Below are 19,845 nucleotides of genomic sequence, written 5' to 3' on the forward strand. Positions count from 1 at the left end.
GAGAGACACAGAGAAAAAAGAGAGAGGGGAGACAGAGAGAGAGAGACAGAGAAAGAGAGAGAGAGAGAGAGAGAGAGAGAGAGAGAGAGAGAGAGAGAGAGAGAGAGAGAGAGAGAGAGAGAGATCCATGGAATGATTCAACCCTTTGGTTGAATTAAACAATCTGTCATGTTTCACAACCATAGTCCCTCCCTGCCCCCTCACAAAGGAGGGCAGGAAACACATTTTCTCACCTCCTCTTCAGGACCAAACTTTGTTCTTATAATTAATTATCTCACTTTCAGTTTGGACTTTGTTTTCCTTCCATTTATGTTGTTGCAGTTGTGTGGATCATTTCTGCTTGTTTCACAATGTATCTGTTCATATAATATTCCCATGCTTCTCTGTATTTTTCATAGTTAAAGGACCAGGCTTGAAGTCAGGAAGATCCGAGTTCAAATCCAGCCTCAGATGCTTACTGTGTGACCCTGAGCAAGCCACTTAACTTCTGATTTCCTCAGTTTACTCAACTGTAAAATGGGGATCTTAATAGCACCTACCTCCCAGAGTTGTTGCAAGGATCAAATGAAATAATAGTAAAACACTTAGCACAGTGCCTGGAACATAGTAAGAGCTATCAATAATTAATAATCATCATTATTATTATTTCTAATGGTATGGCAAGATTCCATCACATTCATGTATGGTTTGCTTAGCCATTCCCCAACTGATGACCATCTCTTTTGTTTCCAGTTCTTCACTACCACAAAAAAATTCTACTATTGATGTTTTTGGTGTATATAGGACCTTTCTTTAAGCCAGCAGTGGATAGAGTGTTGGATTTGGACTTGGGAAAATCAGTGTTTCAAATTCTGCCTCAGACACTTGATAGCTGTATGACCTTGGGCAAGTCACTTGGGCAACCTCTCTCAGCCTTAGTTCCTTCATGTGTAAAATAGAGGTAATAGTAGCACCTACCTCACAGAGTTGTGAGGATCAACTGAGATCATATAGGTAAAGTGCTTTCCAAACCTTAAAGTGCTGTATAATTGCTGGCTACGACGATGATGATTGCTTTCCTTGGGAGTATATGCCTAGTAATACGATCTCTTGGTCAAAGAGTATGGAAAGGTAATTCTAATTGCTTTGCACAATGGTTGAACCAATTCACAGCTCCAACAGCAATATGTTAGTGTGCCCATCTTTCCACAGCCCCTCCAACACTGACTCTCTACCTTTTGCCATTTTTTCTAGTTTTATGGTATTAGATGATACCTCAGAGTTGTTTTAATTTGCATTTCTCTTATTATAAATGATTTGGAGACTGGGCAGTGATGATGATGATGATGAAGATAATTCCTGATATTTATATGTTGTTGTTTTGTTGTTTTTCAGTCATATCTGACTCTTTGTGACCCCATTTGGGGTTTTCTTGGCAGAGATACTGGAGTGGTTTGCCATTTCCTTCTTCAGCTCATTTGATGGATGAGGAAACTGAGGCAAATAGGATTAAGTAACTTGCCCAGGGTCACACAGGTAGTATGTGTCTGAGACCAGATTTGAACTTAGGAAGATCAGCCTTCCTGATCTAGGCCCAGTGCTCTATTCAGTGTGCCACCTAGCTGCCCAACATTTATATAGGGGTTTAAGATTTGCTGAGTGCTTTACATGAAGTGTTGCATCATAAAGAAAAAGACCCAGGGACCCATTTTCTACTCTGTTCACCTGAGAGCTAACCAGAAACATTCCCAGGAGTCCAGACAAATGGAAGAGTTTGAGTGTTCCAAACTCTCTTCCCTCTCTTCTGCCATCTTCCAGCAAGAGTAAGTTCTTTGAACCTCTTACTGCATGTGTGACCTTTGGCAAATCACTCATCCTCTCTGGGCCTCAGTTTTCTCAACTGTAAAATAAGGAACTGAATGACCTTTGAAGGTCCTTTCCAGCTCTAAACCTCTCTCTCTCTCTTTCTCTCTCTCTCTGTCTCTGCCTCCCTCTCTCTCTCTCTCTCTCTCTCTTGTTCCCTCTTTTCCTTCTCTTTCCTCTGGTCAAATGCTCCACTGACCCCTGCCAATTATGGAAAGTAAGAAAGCTCCTTCTGGCTTCTTCTCCCTCTCCAGATACACCAAGATGAAAACAGCCACCAACATCTACATCTTCAACCTGGCCCTGGCTGATGCCTTGGCCACCAGCACACTGCCCTTCCAGAGTGCCAAATACCTGATGGAGACGTGGCCCTTTGGGGAGTTCCTCTGCAAGTTGGTTCTCTCCATCGACTACTACAACATGTTCACCAGCATCTTTACCCTCACCATGATGAGCGTGGACCGCTACATTGCTGTCTGCCACCCTGTCAAGGCTCTTGACTTCCGCACACCAGCCAAAGCGAAACTGATCAACATCTGTATCTGGATCCTTTCCTCTGGCATTGGTGTGCCCATCATGATCATGGCCGTGACCCAGGCCCGGGGTGAGTATGCTGATTCCCCAGATTCCCTTGGAAATTTACTGCCTTGTTAGATAGTAAGTCTCCTGTTCCTAGAAGTGTCCAAGTCAAAGATTGCAGAGAGACTATGGGCTCTCCATGTCGGGGCTAGTGAGAACTTGACAAAGCATTGACCAATAAGAATGCTTGATTGATCAATGGATAATGTTGCTTGACCAGGGAAGCATATGAGTAACTTATCTCTGAGAAATAGAGTACTGATCAGTATGGGGCTGGACAACCCTATGTATCTTTCTCCTGGTCTCATCCTTGAACCCACTCTGAGAAGATTTGTCCCTTGCCTTTGCCCATGGGTAAGGCTGAGAAGCTCTTCTTGTGAAACCCTGGCTGAGATGACTGTTTAGCCCAGCTTGGGGTAGTGAGCTTGGTGGGGCAGGGAGCTGAGTTCAAGACAAAGATATAAGTGAGACAGACTAGTTCATCACATCCCTTAATTGTAGCAAAGCAGAGAGAGTGCTTGACTGGGAAACAGAGAGAGCTGGGCTCAAATCCTGACTTGGGCTGAGACCCAAGTGAAGAGAGATCTCTCTCACTCATTTCCAAGGAAGAATCGTGAGAATCGACATTTAGATAGTGCTTTAAATTCTGCAAAGCGTCTTCCGTGCATAATCCCATTTAGCCTGTAAGGCAGGTATTATTATGCCCTCTGTACAGATAGGAGGATCCAGCTCCAAGAGGTTAACGGACTTCCCTGTGGCCACACAATTACTGGCTGATGCTCCTTAATTCTGGTGCATTCTTTCTTTTGGTTATTTCCAATTTAGCTTGTCTCAACCTTGTTCATACATAGCTGTTTGCTTGTGAGACTGTGGGATAGCTCTTTGAGGGAAGGGACTGTCTTTTCCCTTTCTTTGTATTCCCCAGAACTTAGCAGAGTGCCTGGAACATAGTAGGGGCTTAATAAATATTTGTGAACTGGCTAATAACTAGTAAGTGTCAAGAGTCAGGATTTGAACTCAGATGTTCCAGTCGGCCACCATGTCACACTGGCTCTTCAGGGTAGCTTTTGACCAGCGACTTTCTCCCTACCCTCTGTGACACTCTCATTATAGAGAGAGTGAAGCTGATGCTTTTGCACAGCTGTGCTCACTTAAATCCAATTCACACACAAGTCACAACGTCACCCATGATGTCATCGGTCCTCTTCAGAAATGAAGGACAAACTACAATGACTTTGGACAAGCCCAGAGTGGCAGGTCCTTTGAGACAGGACTGGAGGGAGACATGGGAGTGGAATGCGTCCTGGCCAGTTGGCCACTCAGTAAACATTTATTAAGCACCTGCTATGTGCCAGGCACTTTGCTAAGTCCTGGAGGTATGAAAAGAAGACCAAAGACAGTCTTTGCCCTTGAGGAAGGAGCTCCCAATCTAATGGAGGAGGGACAATATGCAAATAACTATGTACAAACAAGCTACATACAGGATAGAATGAAAATAATCAATAAAGGGAAGGCACTAGAAAGAAGAAGGACTGGGAAAGACTTCTTGCAGAAGCTGGGATTTTAACTGGATTTGAAGGAAACCAGGAGGCAGAGAAGAGGAGGGAGAGCATTCCATGCATAGAGGATAGCCTGTGAAAATGCCTAGAGTTGGCAGATGGAGGGTCTTGTTTGAGGAATAAGAAGAAGGTCAAGGTCACTGTCCAGTGCTCAAGGGAATAAGATAAAACAGAAGAGGCTGCAATGCTTCTCACCTATCTAATGAAGGCCGTACCTAAGTCCCCACTGCAAGCATCATACCACGATAGTTTGACAACCATGTACAAGGACAAAGACTGACCCTAACGAGCCATAGACAGAGGCATGGACACACATCTTGCCTCTCAGGGAATCACATTTCCTCTATTTTTTTTAGAAACATATTGCCTTCTTATGTAATAAGCTCCCTGTCACTGGAAGTATTCTAATCAAGCCTGGATAGCCATTCGTTGGTGGTGGGTGTCAAAGGGTGAAATTCTCCCATTGGGCAAGATAGGCAAACTAAATGACCTCCAAGGACCCTTTCAACTCCAGGATCCTATGAGTGTGTAGAACTCATTTCAGTGTTCCCTGCCCCTCAAGATAATCTCCCTTGGTAAATATCACCTCAGTGGCCCCTCCTGAAGACCCCATTCTATTCTTCCTTGTTGGGAACCAATGAGGAAAGACACCTACTAGATTCTCCCCTCCCCCTTGCCCACATTTATAGCTAAGATACCAAAGTGGAGGTTGTTGTTCTCACCAAATATGGGGAGCCAGAAATTGGTTCAGGCTGACTCTTCTCAGAGCTCATCACAGAAGGAAATGGGGAAGGGGCACGATTGACTGCTGCTGCTGCCCACCCTTCCCCCAACTCCCGCTGGTGATGGCTCAGCAGCCAGCAAGCCTTGCTCACCCTGCTGACTTGGCCCAAATGGGAACAGTAGTAGGGGAGGAAGGGAAGAAGGACAACCTGGGAGCAGCCCCAGTTGGAGATCAGCACCACCTTTCCCTCTAGGCCACAGTGTGTCCTGTCACCAGCCACAGTGTGTCCTGTCACCTGCTGCACAGAGAGCACTGGTCACTTGACACCTAGCACCCGCAGCTGAGCTAGTCCCTGTGAGGTTCTGAAGCAGGTTGTCAGGGGTGGCCCACATTGGTCACTGTGCTCAGCCTCTTTTTGTCCCTCAAATTGACTCTACTGAGAAGCACCTAAATGGCTCAATAAACTTCAGTGGTTCTCTATTACCTCAAATTGCCCTTGCCTCTGATTTAGCATCAAAACCCTTTAGGACCTGGCTCCAGCCCACCTTTACAGCCTCATTACACTTTCTTCCCCCTATACCTTCTACCAAGCTCCTTGTCTGCCATCCTTCACTGAACTGCATGTTCTCATTTCAGGGCTTCTACACAGACCATCCCCCATCCCCTCCCCAACCCTTCCATGCTTAGAATTCTCTCTCTCTTCATCCCCACATCCTAGAATCCCTAGATTCCTTCAAAAAGTTTAAATACCACCTCCCATCAAGGCCTGTCCCTCCAATGACAGGTGCCTCCCCTCCAAAATGACCTCTGATTTTGCATGTATAGGATGTCCCAAAAGTCTTACTGCATTTTAAAATGATTAAAGCTAAGACTTTTGGGATGCACTGTATTTTATATGTAATAGGTGGCAATGAGGTGATGCAGTGGATAGAGCACTGGGCTTGGAATCAGGAAGAAGACCTCCCTGAGTTCAAATCTATCCTCAGATACTTATTAACTGTGTGTCCCTGGGCAAGTCACTTCACCCTGTTTGTCTTACTTTCTTCATCTGTAAAATGAGCCGGAGAAGGAAATGGCAAACCACTCTAATTCTTTACCAAGAAAATCCCAAATGGGGTCCAGAAGAGTCAGATGTGATGAAAATGACTGAACAACCACAAAATATACCTGTCTCCCCCTATAAAACATAAGCTACTTGAGAACAGAGACTTTTGTCTTTGTATCCCTAGCACCTGGCACATGGTTTGTATTTAAGAGATGCTTATTCATTGAGCTCAATTCAATTCAATAAGTTTTTTATTAAGTACCTACTATGTGCTGAGTCTTGTGCTAGGGGCCAGGGATACAAAGGCAAAAAAAGGGAAAGGGCCCCTACCCTCAGAGAAACTATGTTCTGCTGGAGAGAGATATAAATACAATGTGCAAAAAGAATACAGGGTCATTTCAAGAGAGAGAAAGAGGGAAAGTTTACAGGTGGGCCAGAGGATGGCAACCTTTCAGCATCCCCTACTACCCTAGTCAGCTGGGCCTTAAGGGAACCAAGTATTCCAAGAGGTCCAGGTGATGAATTAGTCAATCAATAAACATTTATTAAGCACCTACTGTGTGCCCAACACTGTGCTATTGCTGAGGATATGAAAAGAGCAAAAAGACAGTTCCTGCCCTTGATGAGCTCACAATCTAAAGGCGAAGCATTCCAGGAATGAAGAATCCCCTACTCTGTACCAGGCCTTGTGGAGAAGGAAGGGGGAAGAGGGATTGGGGAGAGGGGAAGGAGGACTGGGAGAGGGTGTGCAAAAGAGGTAATAAGGAGCCCATGATGGTGTTTGTCTTTTGTCCTGGAAGAGGACTATGACATGAGGAAGGTATGCCAAGACATTCAAGTGAATTGGATTTAAGTGAGGCAGGGCTGTGCAAAGTCACCAGCCTCACTTTCTCCTCCAGAGCCATCTGTCTGGATCCAGTGAGCCAGGTATAGATCAGAACAATTGGAGAAGGCTCCCTAAGGAGTTCATAGTCCAGCTGCGGGGACAAGGCCACAGAACGACCTCATAGGTTGAATCTCTGACTTCTTCTGAATCTTCTGTGAAGTTTGAAGTTTGGGCTGGAAGTCCATGTCCAGGTCCTTGATGCAGCAGTCACTCATAGATTCATTTGGACAAAACACCTGCCTGCATAATTTGGGGTCTGTTATCCCTGTGTCTCTGGAGAGATGAGACTTTAATGGTATAGGGGGCAAGGGGAAACAAGCATTTATTATACTAAGAACTTTATAAATATTGTTTTGTTTGATCCTCACAGGAGTCATGTAGTTAAGTGACATATTATCCCCATTTTAGAGTTGAGAAAAGTAAGGCAGTCTGATGTTAATCGACTTGCCTAAGTCACATAACTAGTAAGAATCTGAGGGCTGGATTTGAACTTGGGTTTTTCTGGTGCCTGGCCCAGCATTCTCTCTGCACTTGGCAGCTTATTTTTGTCTCTAGGTGACAGGAAAGAGTCCAGATACTCAGAGGCTCAGAATGCCCTGATAGAGGGTCTGGGGTTCAGCTGAAAGTGCCCATCTTTTGTCTGTTTTTTGCTCCCATTTCTCCTTTACTCACATATATGGGATCAGACAAGACAATGACAGTCTGAATTCTTTAAGGCCTCAGAGAGAGGGATCATTATTGCCAGGAACAGGGACAAGCAGGAAAGACTCCCTCTAGAAGCTAGCATCTTGAAGGACTGGCAGTGGTAGAGTGGTATGCTGTGCAGAATGGTAGAGAAGAGGGACCTCTGGCCCTCCCTGCCGAGTCTTTGTGGAGATAGTTGGCAGGATCTGTGAGCTAAGGAGTCTTCCCTAGTTCATAAGTCAGGAACAGAAGTGTATACAACACCTATAAAAATGTGAACAGAACAGAGAAATCCTAACAATTGAGAAAACGCACCTCCCTCTCACCTTTGCATAAATGAGGGAGGAAGTGCACCTGTCTCTCATTTTTTAAGGAGGTGGAGAGCTATGGATGTGGAATCTTGTATGTCATCAGACAGGGCTATGTTGGTTGCTTTTGCTTCAATGCCTTCTTTTCAATCTTTTTCATCCTTGTTAAAAGGAAAGGCTCCTTGAGTAGAGCACATGGGAGGAAATGGGTTTTTTTTCCTATTTGAAGGTGATATAAAAGACAAAATATAAAAAGATTTTATTTTAAGTAAGTCACCAGGAACATTTCAGAGGCAACATGTTCCTGTCAGTACACATAATAAGTGCTTAATAAACGATAGTTGGCTGACTGATTGACTCAATCTGCCTTTCTCTTGTGCTCAACTTGGGAGAGTGGAGAAATCCACACGTTCCCCGTCCCGTGGAGCCTCTGTGGTCATTGCCTTAGTCCTTTCTGCCAAGGGGCTTGCAGAGCAGGTGCTGCCCACAGGGGTGGAGGGGGCCAAGGCAGATCTAAACCCTGCTGCCCATCCGGGAGGCACTATAATCTTGGCACTGCTGCGCGCCCCCCCGCCCCTGCCCCAGACTGTGTCTAAAGAGCCTATTGGGCTATGGGGAATGGTCATTGGTCAGTCTCTTAACTCTACTTCTGTCTCCCTCTATGCCCCCCAGACGGGATGGTGGTCTGCATGCTACGGTTCCCTAAGCCCAGCTGGTATTGGGACACAGTGACCAAGATCTGCGTGTTCATTTTTGCCTTCGTGGTCCCCATCCTGGTGATCACCGTGTGCTACGGGCTGATGATTCTGCGCCTGCGGACCGTGCGCCTGCTCTCCGGCTCCAAGGAGAAGGACCGCAACCTGCGGCGCATCACCCGCATGGTGCTGGTGGTGGTGGCCGCCTTCATCATCTGCTGGGCCCCCATCCACGTCTTCGTCATCGTCTGGACCCTTGTGGACATCGACAAGAGGAACCCGCTGGTGGTGGCCAGCCTGCACCTGTGCATTGCCCTGGGCTACACCAACAGCAGCCTCAACCCCGTGCTTTACGCCTTCTTGGATGAGAACTTCAAGCGCTGCTTCCGAGAGTTCTGCCGGCCCTTCCGTCGGGGGCCCCACCGGGAGCCCAGCAGCTTCAGCCGGGCCCGGGAGGCCACCCTCCGTGAGCGCGTCTCCACCTGCTCTCCCTCAGACGGCCTCAGTAGGCCGGCCTGACTAGAGCTGGGCCCGGCCTCCCGGGCAGCCCCAGGGGCCGAGCTCCACTCGGAAGTGACTCAGGTCACCACTACAGAGTTTTAGTCATGTGGTGGGTGGGGGTGGGAAGGGGGCTGCAACAGAGATGGGAGGGTGCGATAGAAAATACCAGGGTCTCTATCCTCATTGCCTCCCACCTCGCCCCACCTCCATCCAGAAGAAACTCATGCCACAATTCCCAAAGAGGTCCCACACAATTGGGGCTTAGGGTGTTTTTTTTGAGACCCCAGGGTCTGTGGTTATTTCACCTCCTCCCCGTTCCCTTAAAAGCGGGCTCCCCCCGACTTGGGATTTCCTGTGGTTAAGAAAAGGTGAACTCTACTTCTGCTGGAGTCCACCAGAACTGCCCTGTAATTGCTAAGAACCTTAACCTGGACAGGAGGTAGAGAGTAAGCCCTCCTCGAGTCCCTCCCCCCTCCCACAGAGGTTCTACCTGTTGGAATTGGATGAGAGAGTCAGAGGTCTCATTTAGTGCAGGCCCATCTGTGAGGAAGTGGAGGGAATCATTTGTGACATGGTCCCTCTAAAGCTGGACGCTGGACAAATCCTGTTCTTTTTCCTTCCCACCCCTTCCCTTCATACAGCTCATGTCCCTCAGCCATTGGTTGGGTTTTTCTAGAATTATAGAATGTCAGAGATGGAAAGAACCTTGGAGATATCCAGTCCAACCCTGGACTGAATAACAATCTCTTCGGTAACAATGTGCCCAACAAGTAGTCATTCAGCTTCTTGAAGACCTCCAATGAAGGAGAACCCACCACCTCCTAAAGCAGCCCATTCCATTTTGGGATAGCTCTGGATGGTGGGACTCTCCCCCTCCCCATATCGCATCTAAATCTGCCTCTTTGTAACTTTTACTTAGAGGCTTTTTTTGAGAGTGAGGTGAAGGGAGGGGGATTTGAGGACAGGGAGAAAGAGAGAGAGAGAAAAACAAGAAAGACTGACCTAGTCAGTCTCATCTCTGAACACCCTTTGCTATTGTGGTTCAGTTGTTTCAGTCATGTTTGACTCTTCTCAACCCCATTTTGGGGTCTTCTTGGCCAAGATACTAGACTGGTTTGCCATTTCCTCCTCCGGCTAATTTTACACTTGAGGAAACTGAGGCAAACAAGGTGAAGTGACTTGCCTAAGTTCACCCACCTAGTATGTGTCTGAAGCCAGATTTGCATTCAGGTCTTGCTGACTCCAGCACTCTATCCACTGTGCCACCTAGCTGCCCCCCTTCTAATCTTGCCAGTCTATAATCTGTAAGGTCAGAGACCCTTACCCTATGACCCTCACCATAGCATTTCTTTCTCTTCATCATTAAATTACAGATGGCAGGAAAGATGGGGAAGGGAGGGGAGAATCCATGAGTTAATGGCTATGGAGTAGATTTGATTTATTTTTTTTCTAAATCTTAATGAAGCAATTTTTAGATTTGTCCCCAAATCTTGCTATGTGGACCCAGGCAAGTCACTTTTCCTTTTTGAGCTGTAGCTATCCTTTCAGTAAAATGAGGGGTTTGGATCAGATGATCCTTCCATCCTCGAACATTCACTTCTGCGATTCTCTTTCCCCAGAGAAAAGAATCTTTTCCCAGATCGTCTCCTCCCCCCTTCCTTGTTCTTCCTTCAGTCACGCTAACTTGGGCTCCCATGTTGAAGTGTCGAGCTGACATCCTTGTAAAAACAAATTTAATTTTCTTCCTTTTTTGGGACAAATTGAGGTAAATTGACATTTTTATCTCAAACAGAAAAAAAATGTGAACAATCCACTTCTCTCCCCTTGACAGTCATTTCCGTGGAACAAAAGCCCTTTTCCCTTCTGTATCTATGGCACTGTCACTCACCTTTGGGTGTTCAGGGGGCCAGGCACCCTAGCTGGTGAGGAGAGGTATTGGCAGAGTGCCAGGAGAATGGGAGGCAGGGCAGCTTCAGGGGCCAGGAGTTGGGGGAGACACTGGAGCTCTCTCACCCACCCCTGCCTTCCATCTATGTATGGGGTTTGCTTTTTCCCCAAACCCCATCATTGTTTCTTGAGTGTGGAGAACAAGGGAGCCTCAAAGACTGAACTGTATCAGATGGGACCAGAGGCTCATCAGTGGCCTCCTCCATTTGTAATCTGACCAGCTTGGGCCACTTCCTTGGTCTCTCTTCTCTGTCTACAGAAAGACAAAACTTAATAGCAACCATCTCCAGAGAGCATCACTCTCCTGGAGATACCTAGACAAGACAAACCTCCTGGAACACTGAATCCCATGGGATGAAACCCTAGGAAGATGCTGAAACCCATCTGACTGGCAACCCAATGTCATCATGGTGGAAGAAATTTCTGAAGGGCTATGACTTTGCTCCAATCTGCTGCTTATAAATCGCACAGCTCAAAATAAAAATAAGTAAACAAACAAATAGGTGAAGGGCCCAGGCTTGCCCAAGGCAAATGGCCAGTTTAAAGGCTCACCAGCTCCAGATGTGCCTCTGCTGCTGGCTTTTATATTACTTCTCATTCATGCTATTCAGAGGTAATTCTTGTGTGTGACTGGTCCTGGCTGCTCTTTCCAAGAGCCTGTACACATGTATCTATTTTCTCCCTACTAACAGCTTCCTTTCAATGTTAGTGAATAAGTTCAGGCCTGACTTTCTTTGCTTTTGGGTGACTTGTTCCCTCAAGCCGCTAAGACTTGGTTAAGTCATCTGGAAATCAATCTCTAGGATGTTCTGCATGTGGAGTAAATTCAGAAATTGCCCCCTAGCTCAGGAGGCAGGTCGTGGGATATAGAGTTAGTAAAGGTGACTATGACACGTTGGGCCACCACCACCAATGAGGAGTTGTCCTGTCCACTGCTGGACTATTGAGCAGCAACTCAGAATCCTGCTTTAGCAGGAGCTTGGGATAGGCTGGCCACACTCCATGGCTATGGTTGTGCCTGAAGGAGCTGGAAGGTGCCCAGCTGCCTAGTGACTGAAACCCAGCATTGGAAGCTTCCTTCCTTCTGCTGCTTATCTCTCTTAATCTAGCCATTCATTAAGTTCACCAGGGAGTTATTATGCCTCTGACAGAAATAGCACGAGGGAGCTCATTTTTGGTACATTTGACTCCAGACCTCTTCCCCTGAAGCATCCAGTGACATGATGGGCCCATCCCTGTATTGACACAGGGGGCTGGGGGTGGAGAGAGAAAGGGGGAAGGGGCAGAGACAGAAAGAAGAGGGAGATACCGAGGGGGAAAAGGGTAGAGAGGGTGGGAGAGAAAGGAGAGAGAGAGGGAGAGAGAGAGGAGATAAAGAGAGAAGGAAAGGGAGGACAAGAAAAGGAATAGGGAAAGAGGGAGATAGAGGGAGAGGGATGGGGGAAGAGAAACAGAGGAGAAGGAGAGAGAGAGAGAGGTAGAGGAGGGAGAGAGAGGAGAGAGAGACAGGGTAGGAGAGAAAGAAGAGAGAGGAGACAGAGAAAGGGAAAGACAACAGAAAGAGGGAGAGGAAAGGGAGAGGCAAAGGAGATAGGGGGAGAGAGCCAGAGGAAAAGGAGAGAGAGAGGAGGAGGACAAGAGAGAGGAGACATAGAGAGAGGGAGAGAGAAACTGGAAGAGCATAGGGGAGAGAGTGAGATGGAGGGAGAGACAGAGAGGAGGAGGAGGAGCAGAGGAGAAAGAGAGGAGACAGAGAAAGGGAGAGGGAAGAGAGAAAAAGGGAGGAGGAGGGAGAGGAAAAGTTAGGAAAAGAAAGGAGAGAGGGAAATGGGGGAAGAGAAAAAGAAAGACAGAGAGATAGAGAGACAGTGTGTATTTCCTTTTGGAAATGAGTCTTTTATTTCATGTTCCCCTAAAGAATATGAACCCTTATTTACTAGTCTGTGCCTATGAAATGTAATAGGAAGGATCTGGGAGAAATAGGTCCAGAGCTGGTTGTGCTAGCAGGGATGGGTGATAATGAGAACTGACTGTAGGCTAAGGGCACAGAATGCAATTTGGAGTGCACAGCATGGTTTCCTTGGATTTTAGCAAAGCATTTGATAAAGTATCTCATACTATTTTTGTGAAGAGAATGGAGAGCTATGGATTGGATTATAATATAGTCAGATGGACTCCAGTAGTCAGACATGGGGATTGAAAGAAAGGTAAAAGACAGGCCCTTGTCCTCAAGAAACTCCCAATCTAATACTCACAGATTCTTAATTAGCCAGGAGGTCTACAATGGGGAGTCCCAAGGATCTGGGTTTGGCTCTGTGCCTGGATAAAGGCATACATGATCTGCTCATCAAGTCTGCTAGTGACACTGAACTAGAAGGGATAGATCACTTAGGATGACAAAGTCAGGATCCCCAAGATCTTGACAAAACTTAATAAGATGATGAAAAGTTTTAGAAGAAAAGTTCTTTCCAAATTCAAGATTAGGGAGGGATGGTGAGATAGCAGCTCTGAGGGTTTTAGTGAACCTCAAGCTCCATCAGAGTCAGTGATATGATGTCACCCACCAAAGTTAATGAGATGTTGGGCTGCATTAAGACAAACATAGCTTCCATGAAAATTGGAAGTGATAATCCCACTGTCCTCTGTCCTCATCAGACCTCATCTGGAGCATTGTGTTCAGTCTGGGTGCAGCTGAAGAAAAAAATTGATAAGCAGCTGGAGAGGGTGCAAAGGAGATGCAGGGTGGTGAAATGCCTTAGGTTCATGTCACATATGGATCAAGGAACCTGGTGTGTTTGTTTTGGAGAAGATTCATAATATATAGCATGTACTTAAGGAACAAGCCGTCTTCAGGTATTTGAAGGGTTTTTATGTAGAGAAAGGATGAGACATTTTGTTTGGCCCCAGAGGTTAGAACTAAGAGAAGCTTATGAAAGATTTGAAGAGGCAACTTCTGGCTTGATATGAAGGGGAAAAAATAGCATCAGAATGATCCAGAAATAGAATGGACTGCCTTAATGGGGTAGTGGCCTATCTCTCCTAGGAGAGGACAGGATCTCAGAAGGACATCAAGAAGACTAAGGAAGAGTGGGGAAGACTCTTGCTGGAGGCAGGATTTTAGCTAAGATTTGAAGCAAGCTAGGGAAACCAGAGGCAGAGATAAAGTGGGAGAGCCAGCGTCTCCCCAGTGCTAGGAGTCCCATCTCTTAACACTTGGAGCTGGGAGATGGAGACTCATCAAGGAACCACAAGGAGGTCAGTGTCCCTGGACTGCATGCAGAGTACTTGGAGGAGAGTAAGACATAAGAAGAGTGGAGAGGTAGCTATGAACCAAAGTTATGAAGGTCTTTGAATACTAAACAGAGGATTTTATATTTGACCCTGGATTTGACAGGGAGCCATTGGAATTGATTGAATAGTGGGGGATGACATGGGGGACTTTAGGAAGATTAACTTGATGGTTGAGTCAAGTGGGACTGGAGGGGAGAGATGCTTGAGGCAGGAAGACCAGCCAGCAGGTTATTGCAATAGTTGCAATAGTCCAGGTGTGAGGTGATGACCTGTACCAGGGTGGTGACAGTGCCAGAGGAAGGAAGGGGATATATAGGAGAGATGTTACAAAGGTAGAAATGACAAGACTTGGCAACTGATTGGATCTTTGGGGTGACAGAAAGGAATCTAGGATAAACCCTGTGGTGGGAGCCTGGGGGATCTTAGTCATTTCCCATTCTGAGACTCTTCCATCACCCAGTGAACAAGGCCAGAGCCTTGGTGGGGGCAGGAATGGTCCATTTCTTAAAGTATAGACCAGAATCTCCCACATGACTTTGGGAAAGTTTACTAAGTCAGCCCAAGTAGGCAAGTATAAATGACTCCTATCTAACAATAGTCCTGAGATTAAGAGTAAGGTCCAGGTGAGAGATTTCTGGAGGAGAAACTCTTTTTCTTCAGCCAGTGCTTCTGATAACACAAACAAGAATTTGTTTATCTTCTGGAATCAGCCTCTAGATCAATCCTTGCAGTCCCTGTGTGTGTTCTGTGAGTAGCTGAGTTGCTCTGTGGCAATATTTCTGTTATAATTCTTGGGGAAGGTGGCTAGGCACACATTCAGAAAGTGATGGATTGGAGTTAGAAGATCTGGTTCAAATATCGGCTCTGCCATTGAGTGAGTACTTGTGTGACCTTTGACAATGACCTTAATTTTTCAGGGCTTCACATGAGGGGATTGGGTGACATAATCTTGTTTTCCTTTCAGTTTTAAATTCTATGTCCCCTCTCATCTCCACTACCTCTGCAGATCCCTGTGCTAGACACTATGGGGGATGGCAGTGGGTGGATGGATTCCAGGGTCTCTGCCCTGAGGGTGCCTTTACTCCAGGTGGGAATAGAAAATCTGAATAGATGAAAGAAAGCATAGTTAGTTACTAAGCAACACGGTAAATTGCTCAATTTGCCTAAAGGAGTAAATCTGGAGGCACACAAAGTGTTCCAGCAGGTGGGTTTAATCAGGGAGGACTTCCCAGAAAGAGTGAGTTCTGAGCTGAGTTTCCTCCTCGAAGGACAGAAGGAACCTGGTTTGGTGCAGATGGAGCAGGGAGAGGCCTGCCAAATCACTAAGAAATTTGATGCCCAGAAGTTGTGCATGTGGGCTTGGCTAGAAGGATCAGTAGATGTCAGAACAAGATTGAGCCAGGGTTAGGACTCCAATGACCTAGGTTCAGATTCTGGAACTGGCATGACCATTACTAATTCACTGTGTGACCTTGGGGTAAGTGACTTCCCCTGTCTGGGTACCCCCTGTAAAATGATGGCGCTGGAAGAGATGAACTCAGAGGTCCCTTCTGTGTCTGACTTCCCATGAGTCTGTCCCTGTGTTTCAGGGTCCAATCAAACCTCAGTGAGATGCCAGAAAGGAAGCTGGAAGACCTGAATTAAAATGGGAAAATTAGGTTCTGGGAAGGGGCTTTAGGGGTTTGTTTCTCTAAGCATACCAAGCATGATAGTTTTTTTAAGCAAATCAAATATGTTTTTATGTACTAGATAAGCAGCGAGTTTACATGCATAGAAGGTGTAGTGAGAAGCAGCATGGAGTGGTAGTTAGAGAGTCAGCCTTGATGCCAGGATGACCTGGGTTCAGCTCCTCCTCTGGCATATACTGGCCGTGTGACCTTTGACAAGTTACTTAGCTTCTCAGGACTCTAGACAGCTCCCTAAGACTAACAGGTCCCAATCTGCTTGCTAAATCGAGTGTCCTCACTTGGGAGTTCCCTATATCCATGACATCACATCTCTAGTCCCTATCCTCAAAAAAAACAAACAAAAAGAAAGAGCCACAACCCAACTTCAACAACAAACATGCTATACAAACATGGATTTCTATTGTCCTTACCCCTCAAAAAATTGTCTTCCTCATATCATCCCAGAAGTTTATTCTTTTTCATAGTTTTACATTTGCTAGAAATTGTTACATCTCTGCAGGGATTTGGAGACATAGATTTGGAACTCATCCCTAAGTTATAATGATCCAAGGCTTAGGTAGAAATGAATAAGCTTGCCAAGGGAGGGAACATAGAGAAGCTCAGACATGGAATATCAGACAAGAAAAGTCATTAGAATGTGTGAGGAACCTCTGTTTTTAAAAAATATTTTATTTTTTTCCTCAATTACATGTAAAAACAATTTTTACATGTACAATTTACATGTACATACAATTTACAATATAATTTATTTCTTAAAACTTGTCTTCGATATTTGTTTCTTAAAATTCCCCTCTCCTTGATAAAGCAAGCAATTTGATATAGGTCATACATGTGTTGTCCTACAAAACATATTTCCATATTAGTCATGTTGTCAAAAAAACACAACAACCAATGAAGAAAAATAAGTAAAGTTAAAAAAAGTATGTTTCAACCTGCAGTGAGACTCTCTCGGTTCTTTCTCTGGAGGTGGCTACATCTTTCACAATAAGTTCTTTGGAATTGTTCTGTGTCACTATAGTACTGACAATAGCTAAATTATTCACAGTGGATCATTGTACAATATGGCTGTTACTGTGTACCCTGTTCTGGTTCTGCTTACTTCACTTTGCATCAGTTCATGTAAGTCTGAGAGCATCCTGCTTATCATTTCTTATAGCACAATAGTATTCCATCACAGTCACATACCATAACTTGCTCAGACATTCCCCAATTGATGAGTATCCCCTCAATTTCCAATTCTTTGCCACCACTAAAAGAACTACTATGAATATTTTTGTACATATAAGTCTGTTTCATTTTTCTTTGATCTCTTTGGGATACAGACCTTGCAGCAGTATTGCTAGATCAAAGGGTATGCACAGTTTTATAGCCCTTTGGTCATAATTCCAAATTGCTCTCCAAAATGATTGAATCAGTTCACAGCTCCACCAACAGTGCATTAGTGTCTCAATTTTCTCACATCCCAAGAAAGAGACTTTCCTAAATTCTTCATAGAATGTCAGACTTGGGAGGGGCCTTAGAACTTCAGAATATCAGAGCTAAGAGGAATCTTAGAACACAGATTTTCAGAACTGGGAGGGACATCAGGACACAGAATGTCAGAGCTGGGGGGAATTTTAGAATACAATGTCAAACCGAGAGGGAGCTTATATATGCAATATTAGGACTAACTGGAAAGGACTTTAGAAAGCACAGTATCCAGTGAGGAGAATGGTAAGGAGATTTTATTTTTTTAGATGAAGCTCGGAGGTAAAGAGATAAATTGATTTAGTTAGAACTGCCTGTTCTGGGCCTAGTTAAGGTAAATGGGAGTGTTTAGGTTGGAAAAGAGTAGGTGGTGTGAGAAAAGACAGAGATCATAGGATAACTGTCTTCCCATAGTTGAAGGGATTCGTTCTTTCTTGACTTCAGGGCAAAACCAGGAAAAAAGGATGGATTTCTAAGGAAGGTCCTCTATAGGATCTAAGGAAACTGCAGAGGTAGATTTTGGCTCTAAAGAGAAAGATCTAACAACTGGTCAGTCAGTCAGTCAATGAGCATTCATTAAACACCTACTATATGCCAGGTCCTGTGCTAAGTGCTGGGGATACAAATAGAGACAAAAGGCTAGCCCTCCCCTCAAGGAGCTTATAGTTTAATGAGGAAGAGAACTAGCAAACAAATATGTACAAACAAAAATAAGAAATAATTAAGAGAAGGAAGGGACTAGAATTGAGAGGGTTTAGGGAAGATTTCCTGTAGAAGGTAGGATTTTGGGGGGGGCCTTCTAGGAAGCCAATAGGTAGAGATAAAAAGACAAGGCATTTCAGGCCTGGGAGATGGCCAGAGAAAATACCCAGAACCAAATGATGAAGAGTCTGTTTCTTGCTCACAGAGTAGCCAGGAGGCCAATGTCACTGCATCTAAGAGTACATATCAGGGAATATGTTATAAGTAAGACTGGAAAGGTAGGAGGAGGCTAGGTTATGAAGAGTTTCAAAAACGCCAAATGAAGTTTTGTATTTGGAGGTGACAGAGAATCATTGGAGTTTATTGAGTGTGTGTGTGTGTGTGTGTGTGTGTATATGTGTGTGTGTGTGTCTGTGTGTGTGTGTGTGTGTGTGTGAGAGAGAGAGAGAGAGAGAGAGAGAGAGAGAGAGAGAGAGAGAGAGAGAGAGAGAGAGAGAGAGAGAGAGGATCAGATCTGCACTTTAGGAAAATGACTTTAGTGGCTGAATGGAGGATGGATTGGAGTGAGGAAAGACCTGAGGCAGGCAGATCCATCAGGAGCCAGTGAGCACCTGCACTAGGGTGGGGTCAGTGTTAGAGGAGAGGAGGGGGCATATTGAAGAGATAGGAGAAAAGGGAAAATGACAGGCTTTGGCATCAGTTTGCATATTAGGGATGAGAAAGAGTGAGAAATCCAGGAGATTTCCTAGGTTGGGGAGACTAAGAGACTGTCATGGGGAAATTAATGAGGGGGAATGTTTAGGGGAAAAGATGATAGTTCAGTTTGGGACATGATGAGTTTAAGTTGTCTACTGGACATCCAGCTGGAGATGTCTGAAAGGTAGTTGGAGAATTGAGGTCCCCAGAGAGGTTAAGGTCAGACAGATGGATTTGAGAACCATTAGTATAGAGATGGTAACTGATCCTTGGGAAGTGATGAGATCACCTAGTGAAGAAGTATCAAGAGAAAAGAGAAGAGGACCCAGGACAGAACCCTGGGGGACACTTAACCTATGGTTAGTGGGTATGATCTTGAGGAATATCCAGAAAAGCAGGCAGAAAAGGAGCGGTCAGATAGGCAGGGGGAGAATCAGAAGAGAGGGCTGTTCTGAAAACCTAAAGAGAATTATAAAGAGCAGCCTTTAACCCCAATAGGGTTAACAGCTGCAAAGAGGTCAAGGAGAATGAGCACTGAATAAAAGACCATTTGGAACTGTCCAAAAGTAAGGGATCCTTAACTTTGGGAGGTGCTGAGTTCCCTGTCATTGTTGGAAATCTTTCAGTAGGGGCTGGAGCAGTACTTGGGGATATAGAAAAGAATCTTGCTTAGATTTGGGTTGGATTTGAGGTCCCTTGCAATCCCAAAGTTCAATGACTAGTTCCCTGTTTGACTTTATGCAAGTTAGACCCCTCTGCCTCTGTTTCCTCAGCTGTAATAATAAACGTTTTTCAGAGCACATTCAGATTTACAAAGTACTTTACAAATACTCTCCTAGTTTATCCTCACGACAATATTAGGAGATGAGTTTTATTATTAACCCCATTTTACAGATGAGGAAACAGGCAGACTATATGAACCTGGGCACTTCAGGTGCTCAGGGTCACATAACTAGTAAGTGTCTGGGTCAGATCTGAACTCAGATCCTTCCCACTGCAGGTCCAGCACAATATTCATTGTGCCATCCTGTTGCCTCTTTTAGGTATAGAATGAAAAAGGTGAACTAGGTAATTTCTAAAGATTTCTGCTAGCTTCAAACTCGTAGGGAAAAAGAGTTGTCTCTACAGCTTCCCACCACCCTGAGGTCTACAGGAAAAAGGAATCAAGGCATTTCTGAAGGGAGGAGTGGGGGGTTCTACACATGGTTGCTGTCCTTCATTCTCGAAGAGG

The 19,845-nt window shown here is 45.2% G+C and overlaps 1 protein-coding gene across 1 annotated transcript; it reads left to right on the plus strand.

The window, feature by feature from the left end:
• The first annotated feature begins 2,097 nt into the window (after positions 1-2,097).
• On the plus strand, positions 2,098-8,890 carry OPRD1 (opioid receptor delta 1). The gene is made up of 2 exons (XM_072616511.1): positions 2,098-2,446; positions 8,300-8,890. Exons 1-2 carry the CDS (start codon positions 2,107-2,109, stop codon positions 8,839-8,841), a joined length of 882 nt encoding a protein of 293 aa, XP_072472612.1. The 5' UTR covers positions 2,098-2,106; the 3' UTR covers positions 8,842-8,890.
• The last annotated feature ends 10,955 nt before the right edge of the window (positions 8,891-19,845 follow it).

Source organism: Notamacropus eugenii, chromosome 5 (genome assembly GCF_028372415.1).
Source record: "Notamacropus eugenii isolate mMacEug1 chromosome 5, mMacEug1.pri_v2, whole genome shotgun sequence".
Classification (NCBI taxonomy): Eukaryota; Metazoa; Chordata; class Mammalia; order Diprotodontia; family Macropodidae; genus Notamacropus; species Notamacropus eugenii.

Coding starts and splice junctions, on each gene's coding strand:
- OPRD1 (XM_072616511.1), top strand. CDS start 2,107: ATGAAAACAGCCACCAACATCTACATCTTCAACCTGGCCCTGGCTGAT. Junction 2,447..8,299: donor GGCCGTGACCCAGGCCCGGG/GTGAGTATGCTG, acceptor TATGCCCCCCAG/ACGGGATGGTGGTCTGCATG.